General features: G+C 48.8%; 4 protein-coding genes across 7 annotated transcripts in view; 1 reads left to right on the top strand and 3 right to left on the bottom strand.

Annotated features, from left to right (window-relative positions):
- Positions 1 to 12,540: 12,540 nt before the first annotated feature.
- Positions 12,541 to 15,530, bottom strand: dhrs13b.2 (dehydrogenase/reductase (SDR family) member 13b.2). 2 transcript variants are annotated; one of them, XM_040169442.2, is made up of 8 exons: positions 15,379 to 15,530; positions 14,962 to 15,138; positions 14,601 to 14,885; positions 14,035 to 14,364; positions 13,517 to 13,876; positions 13,331 to 13,423; positions 12,994 to 13,013; positions 12,541 to 12,884 (listed from the first exon to the last, which is right to left on the bottom strand). In XM_040169442.2, exons 1-8 carry the CDS (start codon positions 15,422 to 15,424, stop codon positions 12,870 to 12,872), a joined length of 1,326 nt encoding a protein of 441 aa, XP_040025376.2. In that variant the 5' UTR covers positions 15,425 to 15,530; the 3' UTR covers positions 12,541 to 12,869. The 2 variants fall into 2 exon arrangements, with proteins under 2 accessions (XP_040025376.2, XP_077962823.1); XM_078106697.1 differs by lacking the exons at positions 12,541 to 12,884; positions 12,994 to 13,013 and having other exon boundaries at positions 13,099 to 13,423.
- A 235-nt stretch (positions 15,531 to 15,765) lies between these two features.
- On the top strand, positions 15,766 to 22,124 carry gemin4 (gem (nuclear organelle) associated protein 4). Its single transcript, XM_040168782.2, has 6 exons — positions 15,766 to 16,129; positions 16,570 to 18,576; positions 19,460 to 19,616; positions 19,707 to 19,977; positions 20,417 to 21,085; positions 21,819 to 22,124. The coding sequence occupies exons 1-6, from the start codon at positions 16,108 to 16,110 to the stop codon at positions 22,032 to 22,034; spliced, it is 3,342 nt and encodes a 1,113-aa protein (XP_040024716.2). The 5' UTR covers positions 15,766 to 16,107; the 3' UTR covers positions 22,035 to 22,124.
- Positions 22,125 to 22,268: 144 nt separating this feature from the next.
- On the bottom strand, positions 22,269 to 24,413 carry LOC120814530 (ceramide synthase). The gene is made up of 5 exons (XM_040169991.2): positions 24,031 to 24,413; positions 23,348 to 23,431; positions 23,051 to 23,270; positions 22,875 to 22,970; positions 22,269 to 22,802 (listed from the first exon to the last, which is right to left on the bottom strand). The coding sequence occupies exons 1-5, from the start codon at positions 24,150 to 24,152 to the stop codon at positions 22,530 to 22,532; spliced, it is 795 nt and encodes a 264-aa protein (XP_040025925.1). The 5' UTR covers positions 24,153 to 24,413; the 3' UTR covers positions 22,269 to 22,529.
- Positions 24,414 to 24,525: 112 nt separating this feature from the next.
- Positions 24,526 to 27,984, bottom strand: part of sgsm2 (small G protein signaling modulator 2) — a 38,639-nt gene continuing 35,180 nt past the window's right edge. For all 3 annotated transcript variants that reach the window (XM_078106688.1, XM_078106682.1, XM_040163191.2), the window contains one exon: positions 24,526 to 27,870. In XM_078106688.1, coding sequence (XP_077962814.1) covers positions 27,782 to 27,870 — 89 coding nt within the window. In that variant the 3' untranslated portion in view covers positions 24,526 to 27,781. The remainder of the gene's footprint in view (positions 27,871 to 27,984) is intronic.

Below are 27,984 nucleotides of genomic sequence, written 5' to 3'. Positions count from 1 at the left end.
ACGTAGTCGACTGAACGTGGAGAATTTCCTGTTGCCACCTATTTTCTGTGATGTTGAAATCTGGATTTCAGAAATATTCCGGCTCTACAGCGAGCGAGAGAGCGGAGGTGTATGAGTCAAACTAAAACCTTCACCCCGGAGGCCGCTGTTCTTTCCACGTGTTAAAACAGATTGTTGTAATAGTCAACTATCAATTATCTGTCATGTAATAGTGCTTAAGGAACCAATCCCCCATAGTTATTTTAATACAAACCTTTTCCCAGTAGTTATGAACCTGGACCAAGTGGTTCACAATCTTTTCCTAAACGTAACGTGAGTATTTCACCAGCCTTTCCGAAACCCAACCAATTAGTTAGACAGAAGTTTCTTTTAAAAAGACTGTGTTCGCGTAACAAGTAGAAATCGGCACGTGTAGGAAAAGTTTTCTACCAGACACTCGTCCTCCGCTTTTTTCCATTTCAAGAAAAACAACTATGGCGACGACCGTGAGCTAAAATGGCGAAATAGCCAAACTCAGGGCTTCATAATGTCAGTCCAGACGGCCCAGAAACCGGTGGATGCACATCCACTTCTCATAAAAAGTCTTCAGTAGCAATACTTAATTACGGGTGCATAATACGAAATTGAGAGAATTTCGATTGCCTCTAAAAGGATCTCAACATGGCGACACCCTGGCCGGTGGCTCGTAGCTAAGCTAACATTACAAACAACCTCACCAGTTTGTGAATTCCTCCTTTAAGCTTGAACACAGTAAAATCAAACTAGTCTTAGTTTTGCTTGAGGCACCCTGGGATTTCCTGCCACCGGCTGCTTTCCAGTAACAATGAGTCAGCAGGTATCGGCGTTTACAACTTAACAATAGATCTCTTGCTCTTTCCCACAATCCTGGGTTTCGTTGTTTTGATAATCTGAATATGTTTTCCCTCTGCGACGCTGTGGTTGTAAACGTCCAACGTGAGAGGTCACACTTCTTTTTATCCTCGTCTGGTGCCCAACCAGTAAAAGTGTTTGGTTGACATTGGAACAAAAACACGTCTTCAACTGTGTGAGTTGGTTCGGTTCGGACTGGGTCACGCAGGAGGCCGGAGGACATGTGGGGTTTGCGATATACAGCACACCTATGGACTAAAATATATCACTGCTGTCAGTAGTCAAACATCTGCTAAAGTACAGAAAGAAGCCGTTGTGTCCTTAATTTATTCCATGTAGACGGCTGAAAGACCACAAGTACACTGAAAGCCAACATGGCCGTTACCGTCGCCTGTAAGCTAGCTAGTTCACTTAGCTATGTTCCACTTTGCACTTTTCGTTGTATGATTTAATGATTAACTGCATCCATTGACTGGCACATTGTTAGTTACCAACACGGCCCTTTAGCTTGTTTTGCTAGCTAGCTAGCTAGCTATGCTCCACTTAGAAAATGTATCGTCATCTTTCTTGATGTGCTCATCCAAGTCTTTCTTAATAAGAGCCGTTGTTGTTGTTGGTGCATTAGGTCGAGTTTAGAGTTCACTTGTAGCAACTTTTGGGGCGTAATTCTTTCTAATTCTATAATTTGAGTCCTACGCTAACAGTTGTATGTCAAAATGACTTTCCTGGCATTTGTCAGATCTTTTAAATTAACAAACATCATGTGTATAGTTTAAGGCATAATTTAAGTGGGATATTAGCTGTCAAAACCACACAGAACATGCATTCATTCCCTCCAGATTTACACTAATCCTAGACCTTTCCATAGCCTATAAATGATGGTTTGTAAAAGTTCGGCTCCGTTTGTATTTTCATCGGCTCCAACTTGTTTGGGTTGAACTCCAGACGGAGCTCTGTGATACTCCCGCTGACTGGAGTCAAACATCACAACTGTGAAGCAAAACCGAAAGACTGCAGATCTAATCAGCTCAAGGCAGAAACTCTGGTGCACGAAATGTTGCACAACAAGTCAAAACAAGAGCGGACAAACACAAATAGAGAAAGTTTCTCACACTTACGGGAGACATGATGAGTGCACGGTACAGTTCATCTTATGAACATCGTGCATTTGCATGCTGCCAGGAAGCATGCAAATACACGATGCAAACCTTATTCAAATTAGATTTTTGCAAGAAGAAAGAGCAATTTATCTTCTCTGCGGATTCTTTCATTTTAACACATTTCTTTCATTTCACATCTGGCAACATGAAGGGATAATTCTGTCCTGCATTTAAGGGAATTATGTTTAACAGAGGGTCCTCTGGGAATTAGCTGTTTATAATTAAGATGTTAATTATAGGTACGCTACTATGAGCATAGTTAAACTGTACAGCTACAGATGCAGAGCTCAACCACATTCTGCTTAGGGCCTCTATAATTTCCTCTACGCCATTATCCACATTCCCCAATACAGCATCTCTGACGGGGTGCAAGTACACACATAAAACACTCACACAGTCAGGTTTTTCACAACCTTTGGGGACAATGCATTGACTTGCATTCATTCCCTTGAGATTTACACTAATTTTAGACCTTTCCCAACCCCAGTGAAGTTTGGTCAATCCATAGGGAAGCACAACTGGAACTCTTTGACCCTCCTCAACTGAACCTGAATCACATCAGTGTGGTCATCATCCATAACCATACCCTGATTTTACACTTCACCTTGCTCTGACTCTAAAACGTGTCCTCCCACCAACACCGCTGGGCTTTAGATTATAGGGACGTACGGCAACCCGGTCCCCACAATGCCAGAGTGTCCCCAACTGACAGGTAGGACACCTCCACACTTACACTCACTGTGACTGCTGGTTACAGACTGAAAGCATTAACAGGAGGGCTGCACGTCACCGCGGCTTTACAATGTGTCCACAATCCCTCAAACCCCCGTTAATAACCACACACACACACACACACACACACACACACACACACAGACACACACACTTTACAGATGCAAACATGGGTAGAAGAATGCAGTTTGAGAGCTAAACAACACAGCTACAGATATGCAATACATGTGAAATGTTAATCATGGCCCCGAGGAGTTTATACAAATTCCTGGATGAGTTTAATGATGTGATGGAATTCCTGGAAGTGTTTATTCAAAGGCTGAACTTTGTTTTGGGTACTTTTTGGCGTCTGCTCTCCTCCCAGGATCACTTCTGGTTGCCGGTATTCCGCAATAAGCTACCTGGCAAACATCAGCTACATCAACAACAGCTTCCGATCGCCCTGCATTTCACTAAAATAATATTATAGACTGGACACCTGCACAAAGTACAAACACTTAATTTCCTCTTATCAAAAGATCCAGATCTGCTGGGCTTCCATCATCTCTAGGACTCAGTAACCTGCGGCGGGTCGGTGGGTCGGCCTGCTGGCGTCGATCCCAGTCTGACACCCAGCGCTGTTCCTGCACGTACCGAGTGTTAACAGACATCACATTTCACCTGGAAAACAGGCAGAAAAACATAACCTACTCACCTCATCCCTCCACCTTCATGACATCAGAGTTTCCATGGGAACCCATCAGGCCTAAACAGGGCCACGGCAGCCAAGTCATGATGTCATTGACACTTCAAAGAACGACTAATGAAGTGCACATGGAAGCAGAGGGAGGGGGGAAAGAAACGCATTGAGCACGGTCAGTACAAATTTACTATTAGTTTTACATGTTTACGCCGAATCCTATTAAGTTCAACAAGTGGTTCGGTAAAGGAGACAAAGTAGGGCACCTATCACGAGGAAGGCAATGTCGATAATCCTTTGTCCGTACCTCAGAACAGCTGACACAACAAACCCACCTACTACTACAACTTCTGTCGCACCAACTTTAATATTACATTACAGGTCATTTAGCTGACGCTTTTATCCAAAACAACTTACAGTACATGTACAGAACAACTACAGACCGGTCTCTCTTCTTCCCTTTTTGTCCAAAACTCTTTGGACAGCACGTTCTTTAACCAACTCTCCTCCTACCAACAACCTCCTTGACCCCCACCAGTCAGGCTTCAAGGCCGTTCCACAGAGACTGCTCTCCTCGCTGTCTCAGAGCAACTCCACACTGCTAGAGCTCCTCTCTCTCTTCTGTCCTCGTCCTTCTGGACCTCTCTGCTGCATTTGACACAGTCAACCACCAGATCCATCAGGAACTTGGTGTCTCAGGCTCTGCTCTCTCCCTTCTCTCGTCCTACCTCGACGGCCGCACCTCCCGGGTAACCTGGCGAGGATCTGTGTCGGAACCTTGTCCTCTTACTACTGGAGTTCCTCAGGGTTCCGTCCTGGGTCCCCTCTTCTTCTCGCTCTACACCAACTCTCTCTGCGCTGTCATTCGCTCGCATGGCTCCTCCTTAGGAGGATTGATAAAGAATATCAATTCTTTACCTAACTTTAAGTTTGACTTGATTCCTCACTTGCTTCCTGGTGCTACAGCATATCGCCTTATTCCTGCCTTATTTGCGTTAATTTTTAAGATGCTAAGTATCTTCAAGTAAATAAAGTAATTTTTATTACATGCTTCGTTACGGCGCCGCAGCGGTTTCACCTCCCGTGTCCTCACAGATTACATGTTACTCTGCAGCTAATTATGTTTTCTCTCCAAACCTTCAGCTCTGACGGAGAAATGCCTGATGGATGCTCTCCAAAAAACAAGCTGCTAATTCACTCCGTCCTGTGCGTGTGTGCCTGGTGAGCGGGTTGTTGTGTGTGTGTGTGTGTGTGAGTGAGAGTGTGTGTGTGTGTGTGTGTGTGTGTGTGTGTGTGTGGGCCTGGACGAGGAAAAGGGGTGATGTCATGCTAAAGGGCCAATCTGGTAACGCGCACGGTTTGTGTGTGTGTGTGTGTGTGTGTGTGTGTGTGTGTGTGTGTGTGTGTGCGATAGCAGAGAAAGAACAATTGATGGATATGACTGAGATATGTTTTGGCTCGGTGTGGCTGCATGACATCGTCTCTCACACACACAGTCAGTCATCATTTATCAGTGTTTCTTAATGGCTGCTGGGAAAATTCTTACTGTAGTCAGTAAGCAGGTGTTTTTTTTGGCACGTGTGTCCCTGTGTGAGGACGTCCCGTACCAGCAGAAATGCTGGTGGAGGAAACTCAAAGTCCTGGTGTTTTAAAAGTGCATTTAAGTGTCACTTCTTCTTTATCGTCGTGCACTTTACTTCCCAAAGTCCATCCAGATCTTGAGGTCACATCCTTCCCTTAATGCTCGCCACTGTTGACGTTAAGGGCCTGTCCACTCCCACGCATATCTAATCAGGACGCCGTCCCACAGAGGACAGTCCATGTCTGCTCACTGTCTCCGCACAGCGCACCGAACCAGGTTGAAAGGTTTGCCTTCATGTTTCAGACAAGATGCTTCAGCCTAAACTCAACTGTGCTCATTCTTTGGATTATTATCAGAGGATCATATCGGGCATATTGCTGTCTGAAAATAGATAAATGTTTTTTCTTTTTTCTTAATTTTCTTCAGATTCTGCTTCCAACCAAATACAAATAACAGACTTAACAGTTAAAACGTTTTTTAAAGGAAACAAATCATTTTTAGGTTTGTAAGTCGATGCTTGTGTGTGTTAAACCCGTATACTCTCAAATGTCCATCAGTCTATGATAAAATGACTCTACTTCTCTCTTGATTTATTCCCTCAGTAAACATTTTAAACATTCAGTTCATGGTCTCAGTCTCTAGTTTCAAGTCTTCTTCAATACAGATGATGGACATGACTGAGATATGAGAGGTGTCGCAGTTTGGTTAAATATTTAGAAAACAGAAACACTCTCATGTATTACTCTCATGGGTTTTCCCTCAGGTATTCAATCACCTGAGGGAAAACCCAGTACGTTTATGACAGCGGAGAATCCGGAAATTCTCTTTTTGGTTTCATCAGAAGCAGTTCAAGCTAAAAGAGGGAAATATATTCAAAAACTACTCTGTGGGACGACAAGTCCACAAGGTTCCTCCAGCAGCATCCCAGTGTGACAGTAAATAGATGATGAATCAGAAACTATGAGAACTAAAACATAGACACGGGCCATCTGGTCACCATCGATGTGGTGATTAAATACAACGTCACACAGACACAACATGAACTCAATTGCGACACAACCTGGGTATTAAAAACAGATGTATTTGTTCAGTTTAGAGTTATCGGGACCCCCTGAACGTCTGCACATTTTATCCCCATGTTGACATGAACTCGAGCTGTGAAGCACACGGATAAATCAGAATAACTCTTCCCACGGTGAGAGGCTGAACATGTGACGCGCACACCTTGCAATTTAATCATTTTCTGCCCTATTTGAAAAGGTTTTTCATCGTCATACTTCTTCGTGTGCTTAAATGAGCCCCACACGCGTGTGACGGTGTGCGTCACATCACTTTGTGTCTCTGCGAGGAGTGATGTCCTCCCGTGACTCCTGGTGGGATCTGCAAACACCGGAGGTTGGAATACTTCTGGATCGAGCCCTCGTCCTCTGCAGGCTGATGTACGTCAGGTTGAGATTACACAAGTTTAAACGTGCAAACGGTGAAAGTCTACGTATAGTTTAATTATTATTGTCTGCTGTTGTGTTCTTGGTCTTCAAAGTTGTTTAAAAAGACACTCCGATCTTTTGTGGCGATTTATCATTTCAGAGATAAAAGCAACGTCCATTTAGACTGAAATGGAAGATGGATGAAGCAGGTGATGCTTCAGGGCGGGGCTACACACTGATTGACAGGTCTCGACCAGAGACGTACACGTCGGTCCTCCCCCGGGCCAAATATGGTCACTTCCTGTTTACTGGTTGGCGACGGGTGCGATCCAGGATGGCGGCTGCAAAATCGCCATCTTGGTGATGTCGTCATGGAGACGTCGCCAAGATGGCTTCGTAACCCCAACGACCTTTTCGTTGACAATCTCTGGTAACTGCTAACAAACAAAAAAGAGTGTAAATTCACTTCCTGTGTCGGTCCAACCGGGATTGACGAGCCTCCTTTGTGCTGTGAATTGCAAACATTTGCATCATAAGTGAAGCCAATAAACAGAAAAGACGTAAAACAAGACAAACAAGGAGAAACAGGAGAGGGTTGTGTAGTTGTATTAGTAAACCAAGACGCACACACACACACGCACGCACACAGTCGGCGTCAGTCTGTTCCGATCGGGGCAGATGAGGTCATCCATGATGAGTTTTAATCAGGGGTCTTGAGAGCCAATAAGTCGGGAGCTTTGTTGTCGTTGCGGCGTCTCGGTGTGCGTTCGAGCCGGCGACACACATCAGCTCTCTCTCTCTCTCCCCGTTCGAGGGCTCCGACGTGGTGACGTCCCACGGGGGCACATCTGGCCTCCTCGTTACAAACTACCGGCGGCCTGATCCCGGCGTCAGCAGGAGTTACGGGAGCGGTTGCATACGCGCCGCCGCAAAACCTTCCGCCCTCCGCGCCGCCACCCGGGAGACCACCTACCCATGAAACGAGCCTCGGGGGGAAAAGCAGTACTTGGACGTCTGCTTTTAAATTATAGCGTTCGACATGCGGAGGGAGGCTGTTTCAGGGAGATGAAGCGGGTTTGGAGGGAGGGAGTCTTGGAAAATGCACACTTTGGATATCTTCATGTCGGAGCTGAAGCATTCGCAGGCGGATGGAGGACGTATCCTCAGATAAGCGATGGAGAAGAGGAAGAAGGATGTGGATGATTGGAGGAGACACAGTCGAGGTTGTACAGCTGGAGGTCCGACAGACCAGAGCGCTGAACTGACCCCTTCACTATTTACAACCTCGGTAAAACATTTGTTGGACTTTCAGATTAATTGTTTTCTAATTTTTTGCAAGAATCTTACAGCGTTTGTCCTCCTAACCGTGTTACACCGGCGTGTTGTAACAGAGGGGCATCATTTACAGTTGTGCCCACTTCTGTTTCCATGTAAACACAAACAGATGAAGGAATAAAAGTTAAAAATACTCGTAGCGATTATGAAACAAACGTCCCCGCATGAACTGCTTTGGGTTTTTTGACATCTCACCACCAACCCATGTACAATATGTAATGTATATGTATATGTATACACATTTATAACTTCCCCCGTGAGCCGCTGGTCTCTGCGTGGCGATGCGATGACACATCGCTTTTACGAGCCCACTTAAATGTCGGTTTGCAGCACGGCGCATAAATCATATTTCACTCTCGCTCTCTTATGCAACTGTGCTTGAAAGCCCCAAAGCAGCCGCCAGAAACTGCATTGATGAGCTCATCGCCTCATGCTGCTGCCGGCCCTTCAGATGGGGGGGGGTTCACCACTTGTTGAGACTCAGCGCAACCTGACCTCACAAGAGAAGCAGGCTGGGCGTTTGAACATGTTCCGGTTCTGTGACGGCGAATTAGCTGCTTTCCTTTTCCAGACACCCTTTGTGCTGGAAAGCGGTCGGCTGTTATTCCAAATCTGTCGCATTGGGATCAGCAGAGCCCAGAAGGCCGACCCTCACCAGACGTGTGCTTGTTGTTCCAAGGTCAGGGGGAGGAATGCGACGAGCGGAGACGAGGCCACGCGCAGATCCAAGCTGAAACGCACGTTTTCCGCCCTACGTGGATCTCCACTGTGCGTGTAGTAATTTACCACACGCACCGACGAGGCCTTCGAGGCCTTCGAGGCCCTCGGTGTGAAGTTTCCACCCAGTTTGAGTTACTGTTTGCTGCGGCGGGCGGGAGACACGCACCGAATGAACTGAATGGCGGCGTGAACAAACATGGAGTCTTGAGCGCGCTCGTGCTCCCCGGGGAAGCACCCTGAGGTGTTTCTTCTGCAGCAAGCCAAGGCCGAAGCGAGAGCCTATTTTTACAAGAAGATGAAGAGCAGTTCTTAGAAATGGATTTATGACTGAGGAGGAGAGCCTGGGCGGAGGCGGTTCGCAGGGAGCTGCAGAGGTTTGATCAGACGTCAGAGCCGGATTAGTGGCCAACGGCCTGTCACAACAACAACAACCGCAACCGCATTCATTTTTTGGGCATCATCCAGTTCTTTCATAAGGGTTTTTTTATTTCACAGATGCATGGGATTGTGTTGGGCCAAACTATTACGGAACTATTGAATCACGCCTCTCAAATAATGTTCATTAAAGCTGCATTCTCTCTCCTGACCAGCAGGGGGCGACTCCTCTGCTCCCATAGACGTCTATGAGGAAATGACTCTACTTCTCTGTAGTGACCAGCAGGGGGCGACTCCTCTGCTCCCATAGACGTCTATGAGGAAATGACTCTACTTCTCTGTAGTGACCAGCAGGGGGCGACTCCTCTGCTCCCATAGACGTCTATGAGGAAATGACTCTACTTCTCTGTAGTGACCAGCAGGGGGCGACTCCTCTGCTCCCATAGACGTCTATGAGGAAATGACTCTACTTCTCTGTAGTGACCAGCAGGGGGCGACTCCTCTGCTCCCATAGACGTCTACGAGGAAATTACTCTACTTCTCTGTTGATTTATTCCCTCAGTAAACATTGTAAACATGAGTTTATGGTCTCAGTCTCTAGTGTCAAGTCTTCATCAACACAGCTTGATGTTCATTTACTAAATTGCTTTAGGGCGGGGCTACACGCTGATTGACAGGTCTCTACTGGAGACTCACTGTATATACAGCGTCTCTACGTCACTCCTATTGAGTCCAAACACGGCCACTTCCTTTTCCTCTGTTGCCAAAGTCCAAGATGGCAACGGCAAAAATGCCGAACTCGAGCCCCGGTAACGGTCAACAAACCATGTGACGTCTCCATGACTACGAGCACTCGTTTACAGCCTATGAGTCTGTCTCGTGTGAAGCAATAATATGCTTCTGTTATCTGTTACCCTTAAGAATGAAACCACCTCCGGGCCTCCTGGTTACCACACCGGGGGTCGGCGTGCGTGCGACTCTCCGTATCGACAGCAGAACCCCCCCCCCACCACCCCGCCCCCCTCATGAACCGGCTTATCGCCCCAGAGATCTTTGGCTGGACGAAGTCACTGTAACCAAACAGAACCGGTGAAACGTGTTGCGTTCATCTGTTTCTGAGTAATCTTCCTTGGCATGTTGTTGACAGGTTCTGTTTGGTTGTGAAAGAGCGATGTGTTCCCAGCAGAGCTTCTCACTGTAACTGTAAACCAGTCCCAGCGAGGCGGCTCTCTGGAGAATGGTACAAATATAGACCTTTCTTTCCACTGAAGAGGCCTCAGCCAAGATTTCTGCCTATTCTAATAACTTCTTTACTTGGTTTGCCTCCCAGAATAAGTGTATTCCCACAGTATTCTACGATTGGGCAAATGTCGCACAGCACTATCAAAAGTTTGGACACACTTTCTCATTTAATTCAATGAGAAAATGTGTCCGTACTTTTGACTGGTGGTGCAAACAAGAAGAGCGTGAGATGTCACCCGTTGGTTTGTGGACCTTTTGAAGCTTTGAGTTGTGCAATTTTTCGGTCGCAATCGTGGATTACGGAGCTTAACATGTTGTGGACTGAGGAGGACGTAGAGACGGCGTATATGTCTCAGGTGGAGAAACCTGTCAATCACAGTAGCCCCGCCCTAAAGCATCCCCTGCTTTATGGTCTGTTTGACTCTACATGGACCAGAATGTGCTACATGAACATCGTGCTGTATTGAAGAAGACTTGGAACTGGAGACTGAGACCATAAACTCATGTTTACAATGTTTACTGACTCATTTTCTCATAGACCTCTATGGGAGCAGAGGAGTCGCCCCCTGCTGGTCACTACAGAGAATGCATCTTTTAATAGGAAGAAATGGGGGCAAGGGGGGATTCTCTTAAATCGTCTCTTCAGAACAAGCATAATCCTTAGAACATTTTTAAAAAGCACAGACCCAAACACTCGAGCTGAAAGCCTCTTGTAAAAAGCTCTGTGCTCCTCAGATTCCCGTCTCTGCGTCTCTCGTTGGAAACACTGAGGAAAAGCGCCTGAACCTCGCGGCTCGTAAACGTGGCCGAACGGAGAGGAACTTCAGGATGTCTCACCCCAACTGGTCAGTCAGCTCTGAGTCCGTTTACAGGGATAAACAAGGCTGTGCTGAGACCAGATGTGTGTGTGTGTGTGTGTGTGTGTGTGTGTGTGAAACAGCGGCTGTGAGAAGAAACGAAATGCGCCAAAAAAACAAGAGAAAAGCTGCTAAACTCTTTGGCCCTGATCCCGATCCAAGTCCTTCACAATTCTGTTCTTTACATTTTAACATTTATTAAACATCTGAGACTTTAAAACAACAACCATTGATCCTAAATCAGGTCACGCTTCAATACTATGCGCTAAAGTATAAGTGGATGCTGTCAGATGAGGGACAGTTTAACTGGAGGACCGCAGACTAGTTTTTATTTCAGCCGGCATCGAGTTTCTAAAAGATCTGAAATGAAAAGCGAACTGAGCTGCGACTCCTTCTGCGTAAACACCGAATCCTTGTGAACGAGTGAAATGAGACTTTCCTCCCTCACAAATCAGATTTAAAAAAAAGGATTTTACTTCAAGCTGAGCCGGAAGGCAAAGCTCTCGATCTACCGGTCAATCTTCGTTCCTACCCTCACCTATGGTCATGAAGGATGGGTCATGACCGAAAGAACTAGGTCACGGGTACAAGCGGGCGAAATGGGTTTCCTCAGGAGAGTGGCTGGCGTCTCCCTTAGGGATAGGGTGAGAAGCTCAGCCATTCGCGAGGAGCTCGGAGTAGAGCCGCTGCTCCTTTGCGTCGAAAGGAGCCAGTTGAGGTGGTTTGGGCATCTGGTGAGGATGCCCCCTGGGCGCCTCCCTAGGGAGGTGTTTCAGGCACGGCCAGCTGGGAAGAGGCCCCGGGGAAGACCCAGGACTAGGTGGAGAGATTATATCTCTGCACTGGCCTGGGAACGCCTTGGGATCCCCCAGTCAGAGCTGGTAGATGTGGCCCGGGAAAGGGAAGTTTGGGGTCCCCTGCTGGAGCTGTTGCCCCCGCGACCCGACCCCGGATAAGCGGTTGAAGATGGATGGATGGATGGATTTTACTTCAAGTCGCGTGTTGTTTGCATCCCTGTTCGCTGTCCACAAGCTCTGCTTCCTCAAGCTCCGCCCCCGCCTGCAGGCCGCAGCGGACGAGCGCCACGTTTCCTGAGCACCTGAACGCACCTGATCTGCTGTGTCTTTATTTACTTCTTTTCTGCTTGAGATTTGATAAAAAACACGAAGTAAGTGTAACTTCTAATGGTTAAAAGCTGTCTGAGGATCTCCATTAGGAATCTATATTTCATGTTTTCAGAGTTTGATTCCAGCTTTTTACATAAAAAAACCGATTAATTAAGTCTAAAACACATTTTTACGGACTCTCTTTAATGTAACATCATCGCTTCACTGCCTTATGTTATTATGTAATTATGATTTAATCTTACTTACTTGTTCTTGTGGAAGCGACTGCTTTAATGTTTTATCTACGGTTCATGGCGGTTAAGCTTATTTTACTTTTCTTTCTGTGGTTTTACGGCTTTGCTTTTGCAGCTTTGTCAGTCAAAGAACATTGTAATCTGTTTTTAAATAAAGTTATAATTATTATTAACATGAAAAAAAATGGACGTAAAGTGATGTGGTATTGAAATTACGCAATAACATTTGCAGTTTTATTGTAATTTATGTGAGTTGTTAAGCACATTTTGATGGAAAATAACATTTGAAACAATGAGATATTTACATATTTTAAAATAATTTAAACAAACCACTTTGCAGTCGATCCAAGCAGTGGTTCAGAACACCGGCTCTGCAAATAACCATATTTTACCCAGTTCAATAACACAGATTGATACCGATCACTCACTTAAGTTATTTCTTTAGCATGAGAAGAAATCAAACGCAGCCTGAAACATTCTAAAACAAAAACGAGTGAGTCCTCCTCCGCTGGTTGCTCTTCCAGCGCCGCTCAGTACGGCTTCTTCTGCTCAGGACACACACACACACACACACATTGTAGAGATGAAATATTGTTTTGCATTATCGACATTGTTTGAATTCATCGTGGTTTTGTTTTCATAATTTCATCTCACCTGCACAGAACGTCGTTTTGCTGTGAAGAAAAGAAATGATAATGACTTTTTTACACTTAATATAGTATACATAACATATTACATAACACAATATAATAATTATAATAATAATAATAATAATATGAACATGGTCGCCATTGACATTTATTACTTCTTTCACACCAAACAATTGCTATTCTGTTTTTTATTTGTTTTATGTTCTTATTCTATTATGTTTCATCTATTCGCTTTAAGATGTATAAAGTCCTTTCTAATCCCAAATGAAGCTTCTCCTCATCGTGACAGCAGCTCAGCGTCCGATGATAAGAACATAACAATAGTAATAAAGAGTTGTTGCCTGAGTGCAGGTGACCCAGCAGCAGGAACAGGACGGCCACCAGGGAGACGAGCACGAGGCCGCCGAGCAGCTTCAGCATCCAGTCGCTGCGCTCTGTAGACAGGAAACAAGCGTGGGTTTAGGACTCGGGCACCTCCCCCCCGTCCCCCGTGGCGGCCTGGCGGTACTGCGGACGGGCGCGCTCACCCTCCACGGTCAGCACGAAGCTCTTCTTCACGGGCATCCTGAGGGCCGGGTGGGAGACGCTGCAGGTGAACAGCCTCCCTGAGGCCTCAGGCCACGCCTGGAGGTAGAAGAAGGAGGTCAGCGAGTACGTCTGGTCCTGGTTGTGCCTGTGGCTGGACAGCAGGACGTTCTGAAGCTCCTTCGGGAGCGGGGCGCCGACCCGCCGCCCCGATGCCGCCGCCGCCGCCGCCGCGTCCTGGACGTACCAGACGATCTCCACGTCCAGAGGGTAGTAGTTCTCTGCGTGGCAGGAAACCTTCTGCTCGCCGCCCTCCGGCAGCGAGAGAGCGGGTCCGATGTTGAGGGAGACGCGGGGGGCCTCTGAGGAGAAAGGGGGGAGGTTCTACTATGAGTTTGATTCAAGCTACAGATGTCGTGCGGAGGATCGTCCTTACAAGCTGATCGTGAAGCCACTCAATAGACGTACGAACCGCGAGGCGTGGACGCTGTCAGGGCGGCCGAGCGCCCTCCTCCCTTACCTTCAATGCGCAGGTCAATCTCCAGAGCGCCGAGCAGTGGCGGCACCGACACGGAGCAGATGTAGGTCGCCTCGCTCTTCACCTCGGCGAAGGGGAGGTCGTAAGAGGCGTCCCCGCTCGCCAGGGCCCTCAGCGCCACGCCGCTGCCCTCGGCGACTCCCGAGCGGGCGGCGTGGCTGAAGAGGCGGGTGACCTCGCCGCGGCGCCGCCGGTGCCACTCCACGGTCACGTTGGGTCCTTTGTGGTCCGCGGAGAAGTGGCAATGGAGCTTCTGCCCGGATCCCAGGGCGGCTCGCACCGACGGAGATCGGGTTTTGATGACCATCGCGACTGCGGACACGGAGAGGCGGGTCAAGGCGAGACAGAGGTGCTTTTGGAGGACGATGTAACTCTCGGGATTATGATGTTTGATTCTCAAGCCTCACAAGCAACCAGTAGTGCTCAAACACAAAGTCACATTATGACCGGGGGAGCTAGCTACGTTAGCAGCACGGCTAACGGCTAAACAATCAGCGGCCCCGGTTCTGCTGCGTGAAAATACTATAACGTTTGTTCCCTGGTTTCACCTGACGTGACGAGAGTCTCCCCGTCCCTGATGGCGGGCCAACTGTGGTATTCCTGGTGGTCCGGTGGGGGGCGGTCCGACGGGTGTCTGAGGAAGCCCGTGACCTTGAACAGGCCTTTGGCGTGGGCGAGGGTGCAGCTGAACCAGCGGTTGTGCTCCTGCCCCGCCGACCCCTGGACCGGCCATCTGATGTCGTGGACCCCCTTGGTGCTGTACCGCCGCAGCTCGCACTCCAGCTGCTCCGCCTCCGCGCCCTCCAGGAACCGCCGCAGGTCCAACTTAGACCCTGGAAGAGAACCCGTCAGGACCCTCTCTCTCCCCCCCCCCCCCCGTCCTCCCGCTCCTCCCCCGTTACGACGTACCGGTGACCAGGAAGGTGACGGCGTGTGGGTTGGCGGGGGGGTCTCCCGTTTGGCCGAACTGCAGCACGGCGTCCCGGGGGACGTGCTCAGTCCGCATGTGACCATCGGGGTCAAGGAAGACGTGCTCGTCGGTGAAGAGGCAGGGCAGCCATGACACCTGGTGGACGCTCTGCACACCTGAGAGAGAGAAGATCACCTTACACGCGATACTGTGGGCTTCAGTAGTATTATATTAGTGTATTATAGTACAGTACTAGTGTGGTTTAGCACAGTAATAGTGTAGTATAGTACAGTATTAGTATAGTACAGTACAGTATAGTACAGTACAGTACAGTACAGTATTAGTATAGTTCATTCCTCTGACACGAGCTTTTAAAACAACACAATCCGTAACAACACTGAAAGACGATAACTTACCTGCACACAGACATACATAAGCGAGTATCTGTAAGATCGGACTCATGATTAATATTCATTGGTAGAAATGATCTGTTTGTCGCTGAGCACCGAAACAACGAGCTGTTCGGTTTGAAAACCTACTTTCACTTTCACTTCTCAGTAAAAAAAACCTGCTTCTCTTGCCTCTTGCGTCACTTGGTGGCAATTACTGACACAAGGAAAGTATACATGTATATATACTGTATGTATATGATGAAACTAGCATATTAACAAACGATACACTGGTTGTTTGTGTTACAGATGTTGTTAATTTATACTAAAGTATATTTAGTGTACACCAGTGTGGCATGTTACATCTAAATGTAAGGACTCGAACATAAAAACACGTCTTTAACTGTTTCTCTAGAAAGCCACACGCGTTATGGACACATGAACATTATTTAACAGGATATTTTTATTTTTTTAATGTTTTACTCCGGCACACCTGCGGTCCAGGCGCTGTGACGTCACAGCGGGTCCTTCTTGCTCTTTAAGACACGTGACGCGGAACAGCGGCAGCGCTGCATACGAAACTGCTGAAGTGAAAAGCGAACTATGTCTTCAACTTGGCTCCGCTTTGCGCTTTGTTGTTTAGTACCATTAAAACTGACCAGGGGGGAAGTTTAACGCCGCAGAGAGGAACCGTTAATGGACGCGAACTGAAAACTAGCAAACGAGCTAAGTAGCATTTAGCTTCATTCTGCAGCCATGACGCTGAAGATGAACCAAGGTAAAGTTCTCTACTTTAGTCACGTTAGTCCTTAAACACATTGGCTCAACTTGTTCTAGTAACCTTGGTTGGTTGAAGGAAGTGAAGTGGCCGTGTTTGTTTTTACTTTACTATTTTTTCCAAAACAAGAATTAAAAAAGGATGCTTCATTGAAGATGTGATATGTTAGCTTAAACTGTTGACTGAGTCCTTTGATTAATTTATTATAGTTAACCTTCAGTTGCCTGTCATTAATAATAGTTTATCATAATTACTATAATAAACTCCTGGCAGAACATTCTTCGATTTTGACAAACTTTTTTTATAAACAAAACATTCTGCAGATTAACCCTAAACGTCCTATTTCGTTAAAAGACTAGTTTAGTTAAACGTGTCCTGAAGTTGTACATGAACCAACAAAATATTTTTGTCTTTTGAAGCCGTTTCTCTTCTGCTTTCAGATACAGCGCGTCTTCAAGGTGCGTTCCTCCTGGCTGATAAACTGTGTGTCCCCTCGTCCTTGTCCTCCCTCCAGAAGGCCGACTGGAGCAGGGTGGGACGTCCCGTCCTGGAGGCGCTCAGAGAAATCTGTGGAGGGGAGGAACTCTGTGGTCGTCCCACTGCATCGGCCGTCGTCTGGTTGAAGACATTGGTCAGTTCCGTGTGGCTGAAGGTGCTTTGCGGCGAGACCGGGGAGGACGTGGAGACGGCCTGGAGGGAGAACCCTTTCTTCCCCCTCCAGAACGGGCTCCCGGAGGTCAACCGCGTCGTCCTGCTGGAGGTGGTGAAGTCGACGGCGACCGCTCGGATATTCGCACATTTCCTCTCGTCCCTTCCTCACTCTCAGATCTGCACCGAGCTCGAGCGCCTAGTGCGACACGTGAGGAGCGACCCCACCGGCGAAGAGGACGTCGCGCTCTTCCTGGAGGTGTGGTGGGAGCTGTGGAAAGGCGGAGACGAGCGGGAAGCCGGAGCGGAGGACACCGCAGAGACGATGTTCGCCGGACAGTTTGCTCGTCTCTTGGCTGAGTCCTCCAGCGCGTCCCCTCAGGCCGCCAAGAGGCTAAAGCTGGACGCGTCCGATCTGCTGCCATCGCCACCGACCGCCGATGTCCTTCACGTTCTCCTACATGCACTTAGAGACTTAAAAGAGCACGTGTCCACAGCAGAGCTCTGCCTCCAGGCCCTCTCCATCTCCCTCGATGCTCTCCACACGGCCTTCCTGGCGGACCGAGCGGCCGTACTTCCCGCCGAAGAGAAGCTGCGCGTCCTGTGCGAGGTCGTCGGCGTCAGAGCGCAGAGCGGGGAGGAACTGGGCCCAGAACTCATCCGCGAGGCTCAGAGAGACGTACAAGCTTCCCACGCGCCCTCGCGTTTCCAACCCGGCGGGATGAAGCTCGCTGAAGCGCTGACGATCGTAACGGAGCTCGCTCAGTTTTGGAGCGGCGGCGGGCTCCTGGCGGCGTGCGGCGGCTCCAAACCGAGCTGCTCGGCCTTTCGGCTGGAGCAAAGTGTCCAGAAGGTCCTGGTGGCTCTAAAGAAAGAGGAGGAGCCCGAGACGGACGGAGGAGAGAAGAAAGCGCTGCGAGGTCTGCTGGAGTCTCTGGCCTTCCCCGCCGCAAAGAGCCTCCCTGACGTGAGCGCGAGGGTCGCGGCGGCCATCGTCGACCACCGCCTGGACGGCTACCAGGACGTCGCGCTGCTGTTCGCCAGCGAGAGGAGTTGGGCTGCGCGTGACGTCCTCTGGACCGACTGCCTGGAGAGGAACCAGGCGGCCTTCCAGCGGCTGGACGCTCTGCTCGAGGTGACCGCCGCCCTCCAGGACAAACTCCGGGGCGAGGGCGCCGACGTGAGCCGGTGCAGGAGGCTGATGAAAGTCGCGGCGGACATTTTCTCCGCCCTCTCTTTGAAAGACAAGAACGCGGCGCTGGCGGCCGCGTTGAGGCGGTCCGGCGGGGGGCTCTTCGGCGGCTCCGCCCCCTCTGCCGTGACCGCGGGGTTTGAGCAGGAGCTGAACATGGCCTTCAACTGCATCATCCAAGGAGGCGGAGCCATGGCAGCGCAGGGCAATCTCAACACAGCCGTGTCTTTGGTCGCCAGGGTTGCTTTTCAGAACCCGGAAGCGACCTTGAGGGCTTGTTGTCATTCGGCTGTTTTCAACAAGGGCGCTTTCTCTCTCATGGCGAAAATCCTGCAGCAGCTACACGGGCTGCGGGGCGGCGTAGAGGCAGAGGACGGCACCGACGGCGGTCCGGGTGGCGGCGCTCTGCTCTGCAGGTGTCTCCGAGAAACGATCGGGACCAAATCGCTGTCGGCCAATGAGAAGGAGCAGCTCCTGGAGTACCTGGGCCTCCTGATGACGGCGGTCGAGGGAGGAGAAGAAGAAGAAGAAGAAGAAGAGAGGCGGAGCTTTGTGACTCCTCAGGAGGTGGCGAACATCTTCGTCCTGCCGAACATCTCCACTTCGGGTGAGTGTCCTCCGATACTCCTGTTTAAAACTAAAACATGTTGAGTGACATTTTCCTTTTTACTGTTTATTAAAGCAAATTAGTTACAATTTGATAACAACAATTCTGCTCCAGGCGACTCCTCTGCTCCCATAGACGTCTATGAGGAAATGACTCTACTTCTCTGTAGTGACCAGCAGGGGGCGACTCCTCTGCTCCCATAGACGTCTATGAGGAAATGACTCTACTTCTCTGTAGTGACCAGCAGGGGGCGACTCCTCTGCTCCCATAGACGTCTATAAGGAAATGACTCTACTTCTCTGTAGTGACCAGCAGGGGGCGACTCCTCTGCTCCCATAGACGTCTATAAGGAAATGACTCTACTTCTCTGTAGTGACCAGCAGGGGGCGACTCCTCTGCTCCCATAGACGTCTATGAGGAAATGACTCTACTTCTCTGTAGTGACCAGCAGGGGGCGACTCCTCTGCTCCCATAGACGTCTATGAGGAAATGACTCTACTTCTCTGTAGTGACCAGCAGGGGGCGACTCCTCTGCTCCCATAGACGTCTATGAGGAAATGACTCTACTTCTCTGTAGTGACCAGCAGGGGGCGACTCCTCTGCTCCCATAGACGTCTATGAGGAAATGACTCTACTTCTCTCTTGATTTATTCCCTCAGTAAACATTGTAAACATGAGTTTATGGTCTCAGTCTCTAGTTTTCAATACAGCCTGATGTTCATTTATTTAATGATGGTCCATGTAGAGTCAGACCACGAAGCAGGGGATGCTTTAGGGCGGGGCTACACGCTGATTGACTGGTGTCTAATAGAGTATACGTCCACCTGGGGCTGGGCGGCATACCGGTTCAAACGAACCCCAACGTTCTTCTTCGTGTCTTCAGGTCACAGCTCCTTGGACGTAGAACTGTGTCTGCGCCTCCTCCAGACCGCCCTGTCCGTGGACGTCCCGGATGCGTCCTCGCGTCCCCACTGGGCGTTGGACTGCTCTCCCTTTCCCCTCCTCTACGTTCTGGCTCAGCTGCAGAACCAGACTCTCAGGTTTGTAAGCGTGGCCCGCGGATGCAGAACCGCACGGATCCACGCAGTCGCGTCGTCTCAACGGGTATCTGTCCTGAATCCCCCTGCCAGGTGCTGGGAGCAGCCGCCGGAGGGCGCCGTCCCCCGCTGGTCCATGGACGCCAAGGAGCTGCTGGTGTCGGTGCTGACCACACTGGGGCGGGTGGTGGGCGCGGAGGTGGCGGCGGCGCCGAGCCGCTGGTCCAGAGCTCTGTTCTGGCTCTACAACAAAACTGCAGAGCTGGACTGGACCGTGCGGTTCCACCTGAAGGCCGTGTGGGGGGAGCACTTCAAAAACGAGGTTCCCTCGTCCCTGCTGGCGGTGTGTGATCTACCGGAGCAGGTAGGACCTCTTCTGGATTTGTCTCTTCAGCTGCAGGGAGACGGTTTTAAGACATCGCCGTGTCAGGTTCTGACAACCTTGTTTCTTTATTTGGTTTGGTCAAATAAATACGTCTTCATCGCAGCATGCAGGTTTTGGTTGCTGAGTGACCGCAGTGACCCTCCACCCCAGTTTCTGACAAGTGGAGGTGATGCAGAAGTGTCTTTAAGCTGCATTGTCTCTATTGGCCACAGGGGGGCGACTCCTCTGCTCCCATAGACGTCTATGAGAAAGTTCTCTGTAGTGACCAGCAGGGGGCGACAAGAGTCTACTTCTCTCTTGATTTATTCAATAATCAGTAAACATTAGTTCATGGTCTCAATCTCTAGTGTCGAGTCTTGTTCAATACAGAAACAACAACCATTCCTCATCGCTGTTCATCTCGCCCCCCTCTCTGCAGGACTGGGTGGGCTCAGACCTGCCTCAGTATGGACAAGGAACGGGTCTGCTGGCCTGGATGGAGTGCTGCTCTGCGTCCGATCACCTGCGGGCCACCATGCTGTCCGGCCTCTCGCTGGACCAGCGCCGGCCCGACCACGTTGGCATGTTCAGCAAAGGCCTGTTGGTGGCTCTGACCCAGACGCTGCCCTGGTGCTCCGTCTCCCAGTGGACCCGACTGCTGGGGGTCCTGAGGGAGCTGATCGCCTCGGGCCGCCTCCACGTGCCCTTCTCCCTGGAGTACGTGGAGTACCTGCCCCTGCTGGATCTGAGGAGCTTCTCCTGCGAGCTCCGCCTGTCCGTCCTCCTGCTCCGGGCCTTCCAGCTGCTCTGCGGGTCCAGCTGCTCCGGCTGGCTGCCGGCGGAGGGCTGGGCCCACGTCGGCAGGTTGTACGCCCACGCCGTGAGGGGGATGATGAGCTCGGTGAGAGCCAAGCTGACTCTTCCTTCAGCAACGTCTCCCAAGGCACCAGAGCCTTCCTGCACTTCAATCACAGCGAGGAAACTGTCTGAAGACCTTCAGGAAACGGGGGGCTCTCCTCTGAAGTCAAAGGAGGAGGTGGAGACGGTTCCGTGCCAAGAGGTCCTGTTTGTGCTCAGCCAGCTCTTCTGTCACGTTCAGCACATCCAGGCAAGTTAACGCCGACCTCCAGTTCTGAAAAGTGAAGCTCCAAAGCTGCATTCTCTGTAGTGACCAGCAGGGGGCGACTCCTCTGGTCCCACAGAATCTAATGAGGAAATGACTTCTTGTGATTTATTCCCTCAGTAAACGTTGTAAACATGAGTTAATGATCCCAATCTCTAGTTTATTTTTCTTTAATGCAGCATGATGTTCATTTAGTAAATTATGGTCCATTTAGAATCAAACCGACTATAAAGCAGGAGACGCTCTACCAGAGATGGATGACCTACATAAAAAAAAGCTTAGTGTGACTAAAGAAAACTACATATATATGTGTATATATTTTCTATTCTAATATATATTCTTGCTTTGTCTGTCACAATATAAATTTATGCTCTTGACTAAAAAGCGTTTTCCCTGCTGCCAGTTTTCTTTTTATAGTTGCACCACCTGACTTGACTGGTTGACTCATTTTCACATTAAACAGACATCCACAAAGACACTATCAATACCTTTACATCTCTAGTGACTGTATGTATTAGGTTTTTTTTATATTGGTTGGACCACCTGCCATGAAGAAACTATTGTAGCTCTAAGCAGCAGGAATTTGAACGAGTTTGATAACTAAACTCCTACCAAAGAACGTCAAAAAATAAAGTTCTTCTATAGTTTGTAAAAAAAAAATAATCTCCCCCTTTTTTAAAGTTCAATATACATTGTTATTCCTTAACCCCCCCCCCAGGTGATGATGCCCGGAGGCCAGAGCGAGCCCTTGTTTCTGTCCAGCCTGGAGGTCCTCAGCCACTACGAGGCCGTCATGGCCGCCTTCCCGCTCAGCAGCAGCCCGCTGGAGAGCGACAACACGCGCCACTTCTTCTCCACCATCACGGACAACCTGCAGGACCCGCAGATGAAGGCCGTCCTGCAGCAGAAGATCGCTCAGCTCGTGTCGGCGTGAAGAGAGGAGCGAAAGGGCCGAACCGTGACCCTCATGTAGGAGGAGACCGGTTTGGGATTTGAGTGAATAAAAAGCAGAAATGTCACCGAATATTTTTTATTTGTTTCATTTGTGTTTGGAAACTAAGCCAGCTGTGAGTTTCTTGACCTGTAGCAATTTATAGCGTGTGACCTGCACAAGTACAGAAAAAACGTCCTACACAGTCACTATAAATAATGGAATACAACCGACAAGTAAAGATGATCATTTTATTGTACAAGAAGCATTCTCTCATTTAGAAAACATAACATTCACATGATGTAGAGCACAACGCAGAGACTAAGAAAATGAAGAGCCAGTCGAATTAATCTGAAAATAAAGTTAATCGAAGAAAGAAAGAAAATAAAAATGAATACTTAGTCGTGGCTGTAAAAAGTTTGACTATAAAATAAAATATTACAAGATTGTCATTTATGAAATCTGAAACTTTATTAAACATGAACGAGGCTCCAGTACTTAGCTCGTCTTCGGCCTGCCCCTCCCTCTCCGGTACAGCCGGTAGGCTTTCTTCAGCAGCAGGAGGAGCCAGTACACCTGGGGGGCCAGGACGGCCAGGTTACCCACGTTGCAGTGCGGCGGCAGGTGGAAGGGCACCCTGTGGAGCGGGATCCCAAACTGCCGGCCGTAGGACCAGTACATGAAGGGGAAGACGAGGATGCGACAGACGAAGAAGCTCAGGAGGACCACGACGCCGTTGACTCGGTGCAGACGGGTGTCATCGAGGCCCAGCTGAGGGGATGATGAGGATGATGATGATGATACACATTTAAATATACATATAAAATATATAACGTAGTTCACCTGGATCAGGATCTTTCCCATGGACACGAAAGGCGTGCTGAACTCTGCGATGAAGAAGCAGCCGATGAAGAAGTCGCCCAGCCCCCGTCGGAAAAACTAAAAAAAACCAGCAGACGCGGAGTCACTGCGCGGGTTCCTATCAACCCCTCGCACGCCAACTCCTCCCCACGCTTTACCAGAGTGACGGGCAGGAAGAAGAGCAGCAGCACCAGGTGGTGGATCACCAGCATCCGGTCCTTGGCGAAGAAGGCCCTCGCCATCCGAAGAGAGTGGCCACCCAGTGCAGCGGAGTGACCTTTGACCTTCTGGGTGTAGTAGTGGCTCAGGTACATGGCGTAGATGTCGTGGGCCATGTAGGGAGCGCCGAACGAGGCGAAGCCGTTAACCAGCCAGTGGCTGCGAGGGGAGGCGGGCGTTCAAGCAGAATTAATATTCATAATTATGCTAATTTGATCGACCTGTGATTCTCCTACCTGTCGGTCATGACATCCTTGCAGGCGGTGACAACTGCGACTCCGGCTGCAGTAGCCAAACATGCATGGACAGAGGACACCAGCCTAACGAAACACATTCATAATATCTGTATTTAATATTTCATTTCATCTACCGTGGTCTTGTTTTATTGTATTACTCTTTATAACGGTTTTACTGTGTGCACTTTAACCCCTTTGCTGCTGTAATCCTGTAAACGTACGACTAAATTCTGTGGTCTATTCACAGAAACAGTTTGAGAGATTACACTCCACTCCAGACAGTTTCACAAAACTCAATTTAAATGCGTCCTAATTGATTTTCCTTTGAAAGTCACTCGAAAGTTGTTGCGGGGAACTTTCATTTCCTGATGATTCTGGCGGTGCCTGGTGGTGGAACGTGGTATTGCTTCCGAGCACCAGACTCCCTTTGAAAAAAACTGTAATTTAACTGCCGCGGGATGTGACTGTCTGCACGGCTCAGCCGCTGCTCGGCGTCTGATGTGCACACAAACTTACAAACAAACGGCCGAATACATGAGTGCAATTAGAACGTCAAGGGGTGTTTTTATTATGTGAGAGGCGAATCTACTCCAGGCGTAAAGTCTTCAGTCGCCCGACAGATGAGCTGCACGTTGCTAAACCGACGCATTTCTTAAAGGGGTTCGGTTCGGGGAACCGCTGACCTCTCGCTGACGCAAACCACGTCGGCGTCGCTCCAGTGGGTGAAAGTGGACCTCAGAAGCCTCCTGAAGCCCTGAAAAAGTCCTGGAAACACCACGGCCCCGCACAGCAAGGCGGGTAACATCGTCCACAGTTGAGCTCTCCTCCTTCCCGGAGCCGATAAGCCGCCGCGGTTGTCACGACGTCGCGATCGATAACTGCCGTTAGCTAAACAGCTGCAGAGCGGCTAGTGAAGCTGATCAATGGCGTCAGCGAACTAAGCGAACTGTAAGATCGTATCTGACGCCTGAAGGGACGTTGGACTACGGCGCATGCGCAGTCCAACCAACCGCTTGCCCGAAAACAATTGCCGCGCCGGCTCCTCTGCGCATGCGCGGTGCCTCAGCGCCCCCCCCCCGTTTGACCCCGTTGAACTGTTGACTCTTCTGCGTTAAACGTGAACTAACAAAAGCAACACGAAGCCACAGAGGATGAAGAGTTAAATGAAGAAAGAAACGTGGTAATGTACAACCTCTTATTTAACAACACATTACATTCAAGGCAAAAGATACATCCTCACCAATACATATTCAGCAATGCAATCATGGAATCTCTTAGTAAATCGAAATGTTTTGAAGTCAGTGCACAACATTGAGAAATAACACTTAACAGTCAACGTGTAACACAGTCTGCACACATTCGGCTAGTGCTGCTAAAACCAACATAAAAATAGATCTCAAAATAAGTTATATATGTATATATATGTATGTATGTATGTGTATATATATGTGTATATATATATATATGTATGTATATATGTGTGTATGTGTGTGTTCAGACTGTCGTCATAGAAATATCGGGCTTTCGGTTCGTATTTACAGCCATATAGAATTTTCTCAAAACAACAGAGATTGCACAGTAGTTAGAGAATCCAAGGTAACCATTTTCAAAAATATTCCACACACGTAGTAAACAGTCGGTCTTCAAGATGCATTATGAAAGTGCACATTGTCGTCATGCCGCAGAGGGGGCTCTTTTCAAGGCTTTGGTTCACAACGTCCTGATTGGAAGAAAAGGAGTCTAGCTTAGGGGCCGGTACCCCCGCGGTAGGGCAGGGGGGTGGGGGGGGGGGCCCGTTCCTGTAGCCGGTGACTACAGTACACTTTGAGGACTTGGGGGGGGGGGAAGACTTGGCACTTGGATCACAGGTGCAGCTCCCTGCTGGGTGACCAATCGTATGCAGCCGTGTCGGGGCATCTTTTTAAGGAGACGAGGAAGGGTGAAGGGTCAAGGGTCACGCTGAGGTATCAAAACACTTCTCGAGCTCCCTTCAGGCGAAGGGCTGATGGAGCACGAGAGACTGTTGGCACGAAGAGAAGCTTCTTCTCCGATTCTTTGTTGACCGATTTGATCAAAGCGTGTTTTGTTTTTTTCAGAGCGAGGACGAGGGACACGGACAATTGCAACCACTTTTCCTCACAGCACTGCTCGACGCGATGACAAAGAGTCCGACAGGTAACATTTTGCTTCAGCATCACGTGTGTGTAGCCTTGTGTCTTTTGTGTATGTCGTCTATGAGAAGTTGTCACGGTGACGTAACCTGTTCTGTTTTGAAGCCTGAAGTTTGGCTTTTTGGCCGTAGCCATCTTGGCTTTTTGCAACCAGTGAACAGGAAGTGACCATATTAGGACTGAGGTGGTAGAGACCTGTCAATCGGCGTGTAGCCCCGCCCAGAATTGTCCTCTGCTTTATGGTCTGTTTGAAGAAGACTTGAAACTAGAGATTGAGGCCATGTGGTAATTTCCTCATAGACGTCTATGGGAGCAGAGGAGTCGCCCCCTGCTGGTCACTACAGAGAAGTAGAGTCATTTCCTCATAGACGTCTATGGGAGCAGAGGAGTCGCCCCCTGCTGGTCACTACAGAGAAGTAGAGTCATTTCCTCAGACGTCTATGGGAGCAGAGGAGTCGCCCCCTGCTGGTCACTACAGAGAAGTAGAGTCATTTCCTCATAGACGTCTATGGGAGCAGAGGAGTCGCCCCCTGCTGGTCACTACAGAGAAGTAGAGTCATTTCCTCATAGACGTCTATGGGAGCAGAGGAGTCGCCCCCTGCTGGTCACTACAGAGAAGTAGAGTAATTTCCTCATAGACGTCTATGGGAGCAGAGGAGTCGCCCCCTGCTGGTCACTACAGAGAAGTAGAGTCATTTCCTCATAGACGTCTATGGGAGCAGAGGAGTCGCCCCCTGCTGGTCACTACAGAGAAGTAGAGTCATTTCCTCATAGACGTCTATGGGAGCAGAGGAGTCGCCCCCTGCTGGTCACTACAGAGAAGTAGAGTCATTTCCTCATAGACGTCTATGGGAGCAGAGGAGTCGCCCCCTGCTGGTGGTATTTATCGTCAGGAGGCTTTGTTAAAGTGTCCACAATGGAGAATTCTATTGTGTGTACTAAGACCAGAAGTCTGCAGCTTTGATGTTCTACTGCGAGATAGAATATTGTGTGTAAATACATAATTATTTCCTATTATGTATATTTTGCAGTTTTAAAAACAGATAAACTTGCTGCTGTAAATACAAATAACTTCAAATGCACGTTAATGAGCCACTGAAAATAATTCCCTTCAAATTGACTATTTACTCCTGTAAAGTTTACTAAAAGACAAAAAGTGAGTGAAGGTTTCTTTTCAAAGGACATTATATTTTAAATGTCTGTGTTTGGTATTGGTGATGATGAGGCCACAGAGTTTAAAAGGTTTGATTATTATTCGTTGAATCCAGATGAATGTCTCGCAGGAATTAGCATCTTTATAAACATAATAAATATGTTTATTCACATTCTCGTACCCTCCATCAACGCTTTTACCAAACACAAATCTAGAACAATGCTAATAATGGATTAATTTCCAGTTTCATCTTTTCGAATGTTATAGAACCTCTTTGAAAATACGTCTTAAAGTTTTTAATTTGTGTTACTCAACATCACGATGTAAAAGGTTTTGGATGATCCTAAATGCTTTTATTTGAACCTAATGTTTGTTCCTAAATATAAAATATTTTTCTTTGTAAAAGAAATGATGAGGTCATAATAAAAGACCAAAGTAGGGTTGATGTTTTATTCTACTGTGTCAATTGCTGATTGTAAAGATTATATTAATTGTAAATATTCTTTTAAATAGTCTTCCAAAGCTATTGCGCTACTAAACAGAGTAATATTAAGGAATAGTGTGTTGATATTACAGCGCGGAGGAAGGTCGTGTGCTGCTGAGCCTCCACTCGGAAACATGGCTGCAATTCATCCGCCGTCCCTCAACCGGTCGCCTCCTCGAGGAGGTGCAGCCGAGTGCCGCGCGGCCACACGTAAAGGCCACGTTGGACAGAAGGAGAGAGGAGAGGAGGGAGTGAGGAAGCAGTCGGGAGGGAGTAAGGAAGGGAGTAACACACACATGCTAGCTGTAGAAAACGTTGGCACAGTCCATTTGGTCTTCTGCTCCGCTCACAACGTCGAGAGGGAGGAGGAGGTGGGGGGGTGGAGGAGGAGGTGGGGGGGGGGGTGGAGGTGGGGGGGTCGTCAGTGGGACCAAACTCACAAGCATGCAGACAGATGTCTGAACGGACACACGGGCATTCCATGAGGAACAATGTAAACAGATCGAGCTCCGGAGGCCTCGGCCCCCCCCCCCACTGGCAGTGAGGAGACACCAGGAGTCCCTCTGGTCCCTCCACGGGATGAGAGGAGGAGCTGAGTGGTCCCTCCTGCTCCTCCTGCTCTACGGTCACTTGTTGTCCATCAGCGACTGGACTCGGTGCACCAGCTCGCGTGCCACCTTCAGGATGTGCTGGACGTCGTGGCGCTCGGCCATCTCTGTGGAAGCATTTACTCATTTTAGTGAACTATTTGAACTGTGTACTTTTACTCTTTGAGTCAGACCACAACAAAACAGTTTAAATAAGACACGGCACTGTGTGTGTGTGTGTG

The sequence above is a fragment of the Gasterosteus aculeatus genome, chromosome 1 (genome assembly GCF_964276395.1).
Source record: "Gasterosteus aculeatus chromosome 1, fGasAcu3.hap1.1, whole genome shotgun sequence".
NCBI lineage: Eukaryota > Metazoa > Chordata > Actinopteri > Perciformes > Gasterosteidae > Gasterosteus > Gasterosteus aculeatus.
The sequence above is the reverse complement of the archived record's forward strand: the minus strand, read 5'-3'. Positions and strand labels throughout refer to the sequence as shown.

Excerpts from the sequence above, each read along its gene's own strand:
- dhrs13b.2 (XM_078106697.1), bottom strand. The coding sequence starts at position 15,424 with ATGAGTCCGATCTTACAGATACTCGCTTATGTATGTCTGTGTGCAG. Across the intron at positions 14,365-14,600 it reads GGAGACTCTCGTCACGTCAG|TCGCGATGGTCATCAAAACC; the intron begins GTGAAACCAGGG and ends CCGTGTCCGCAG. Across the intron at positions 13,877-14,034 it reads GATTGACCTGCGCATTGAAG|AGGCCCCCCGCGTCTCCCTC; the intron begins GTAAGGGAGGAG and ends CTTTCTCCTCAG.
- gemin4 (XM_040168782.2), top strand. The coding sequence starts at position 16,108 with ATGACGCTGAAGATGAACCAAG. Across the intron at positions 18,577-19,459 it reads GCCGAACATCTCCACTTCGG|GTCACAGCTCCTTGGACGTA; the intron begins GTGAGTGTCCTC and ends TCGTGTCTTCAG. Across the intron at positions 21,086-21,818 it reads GTCACGTTCAGCACATCCAG|GTGATGATGCCCGGAGGCCA; the intron begins GCAAGTTAACGC and ends CCCCCCCCCCAG.
- LOC120814530 (XM_040169991.2), bottom strand. The coding sequence starts at position 24,152 with ATGTTACCCGCCTTGCTGTGCGGGGCCGTGGTGTTTCCAGGACTTTTT. Across the intron at positions 23,271-23,347 it reads AAGGATGTCATGACCGACAG|CCACTGGCTGGTTAACGGCT; the intron begins GTAGGAGAATCA and ends CTCCCCTCGCAG. Across the intron at positions 22,803-22,874 it reads TGGGAAAGATCCTGATCCAG|CTGGGCCTCGATGACACCCG; the intron begins GTGAACTACGTT and ends TCATCCCCTCAG.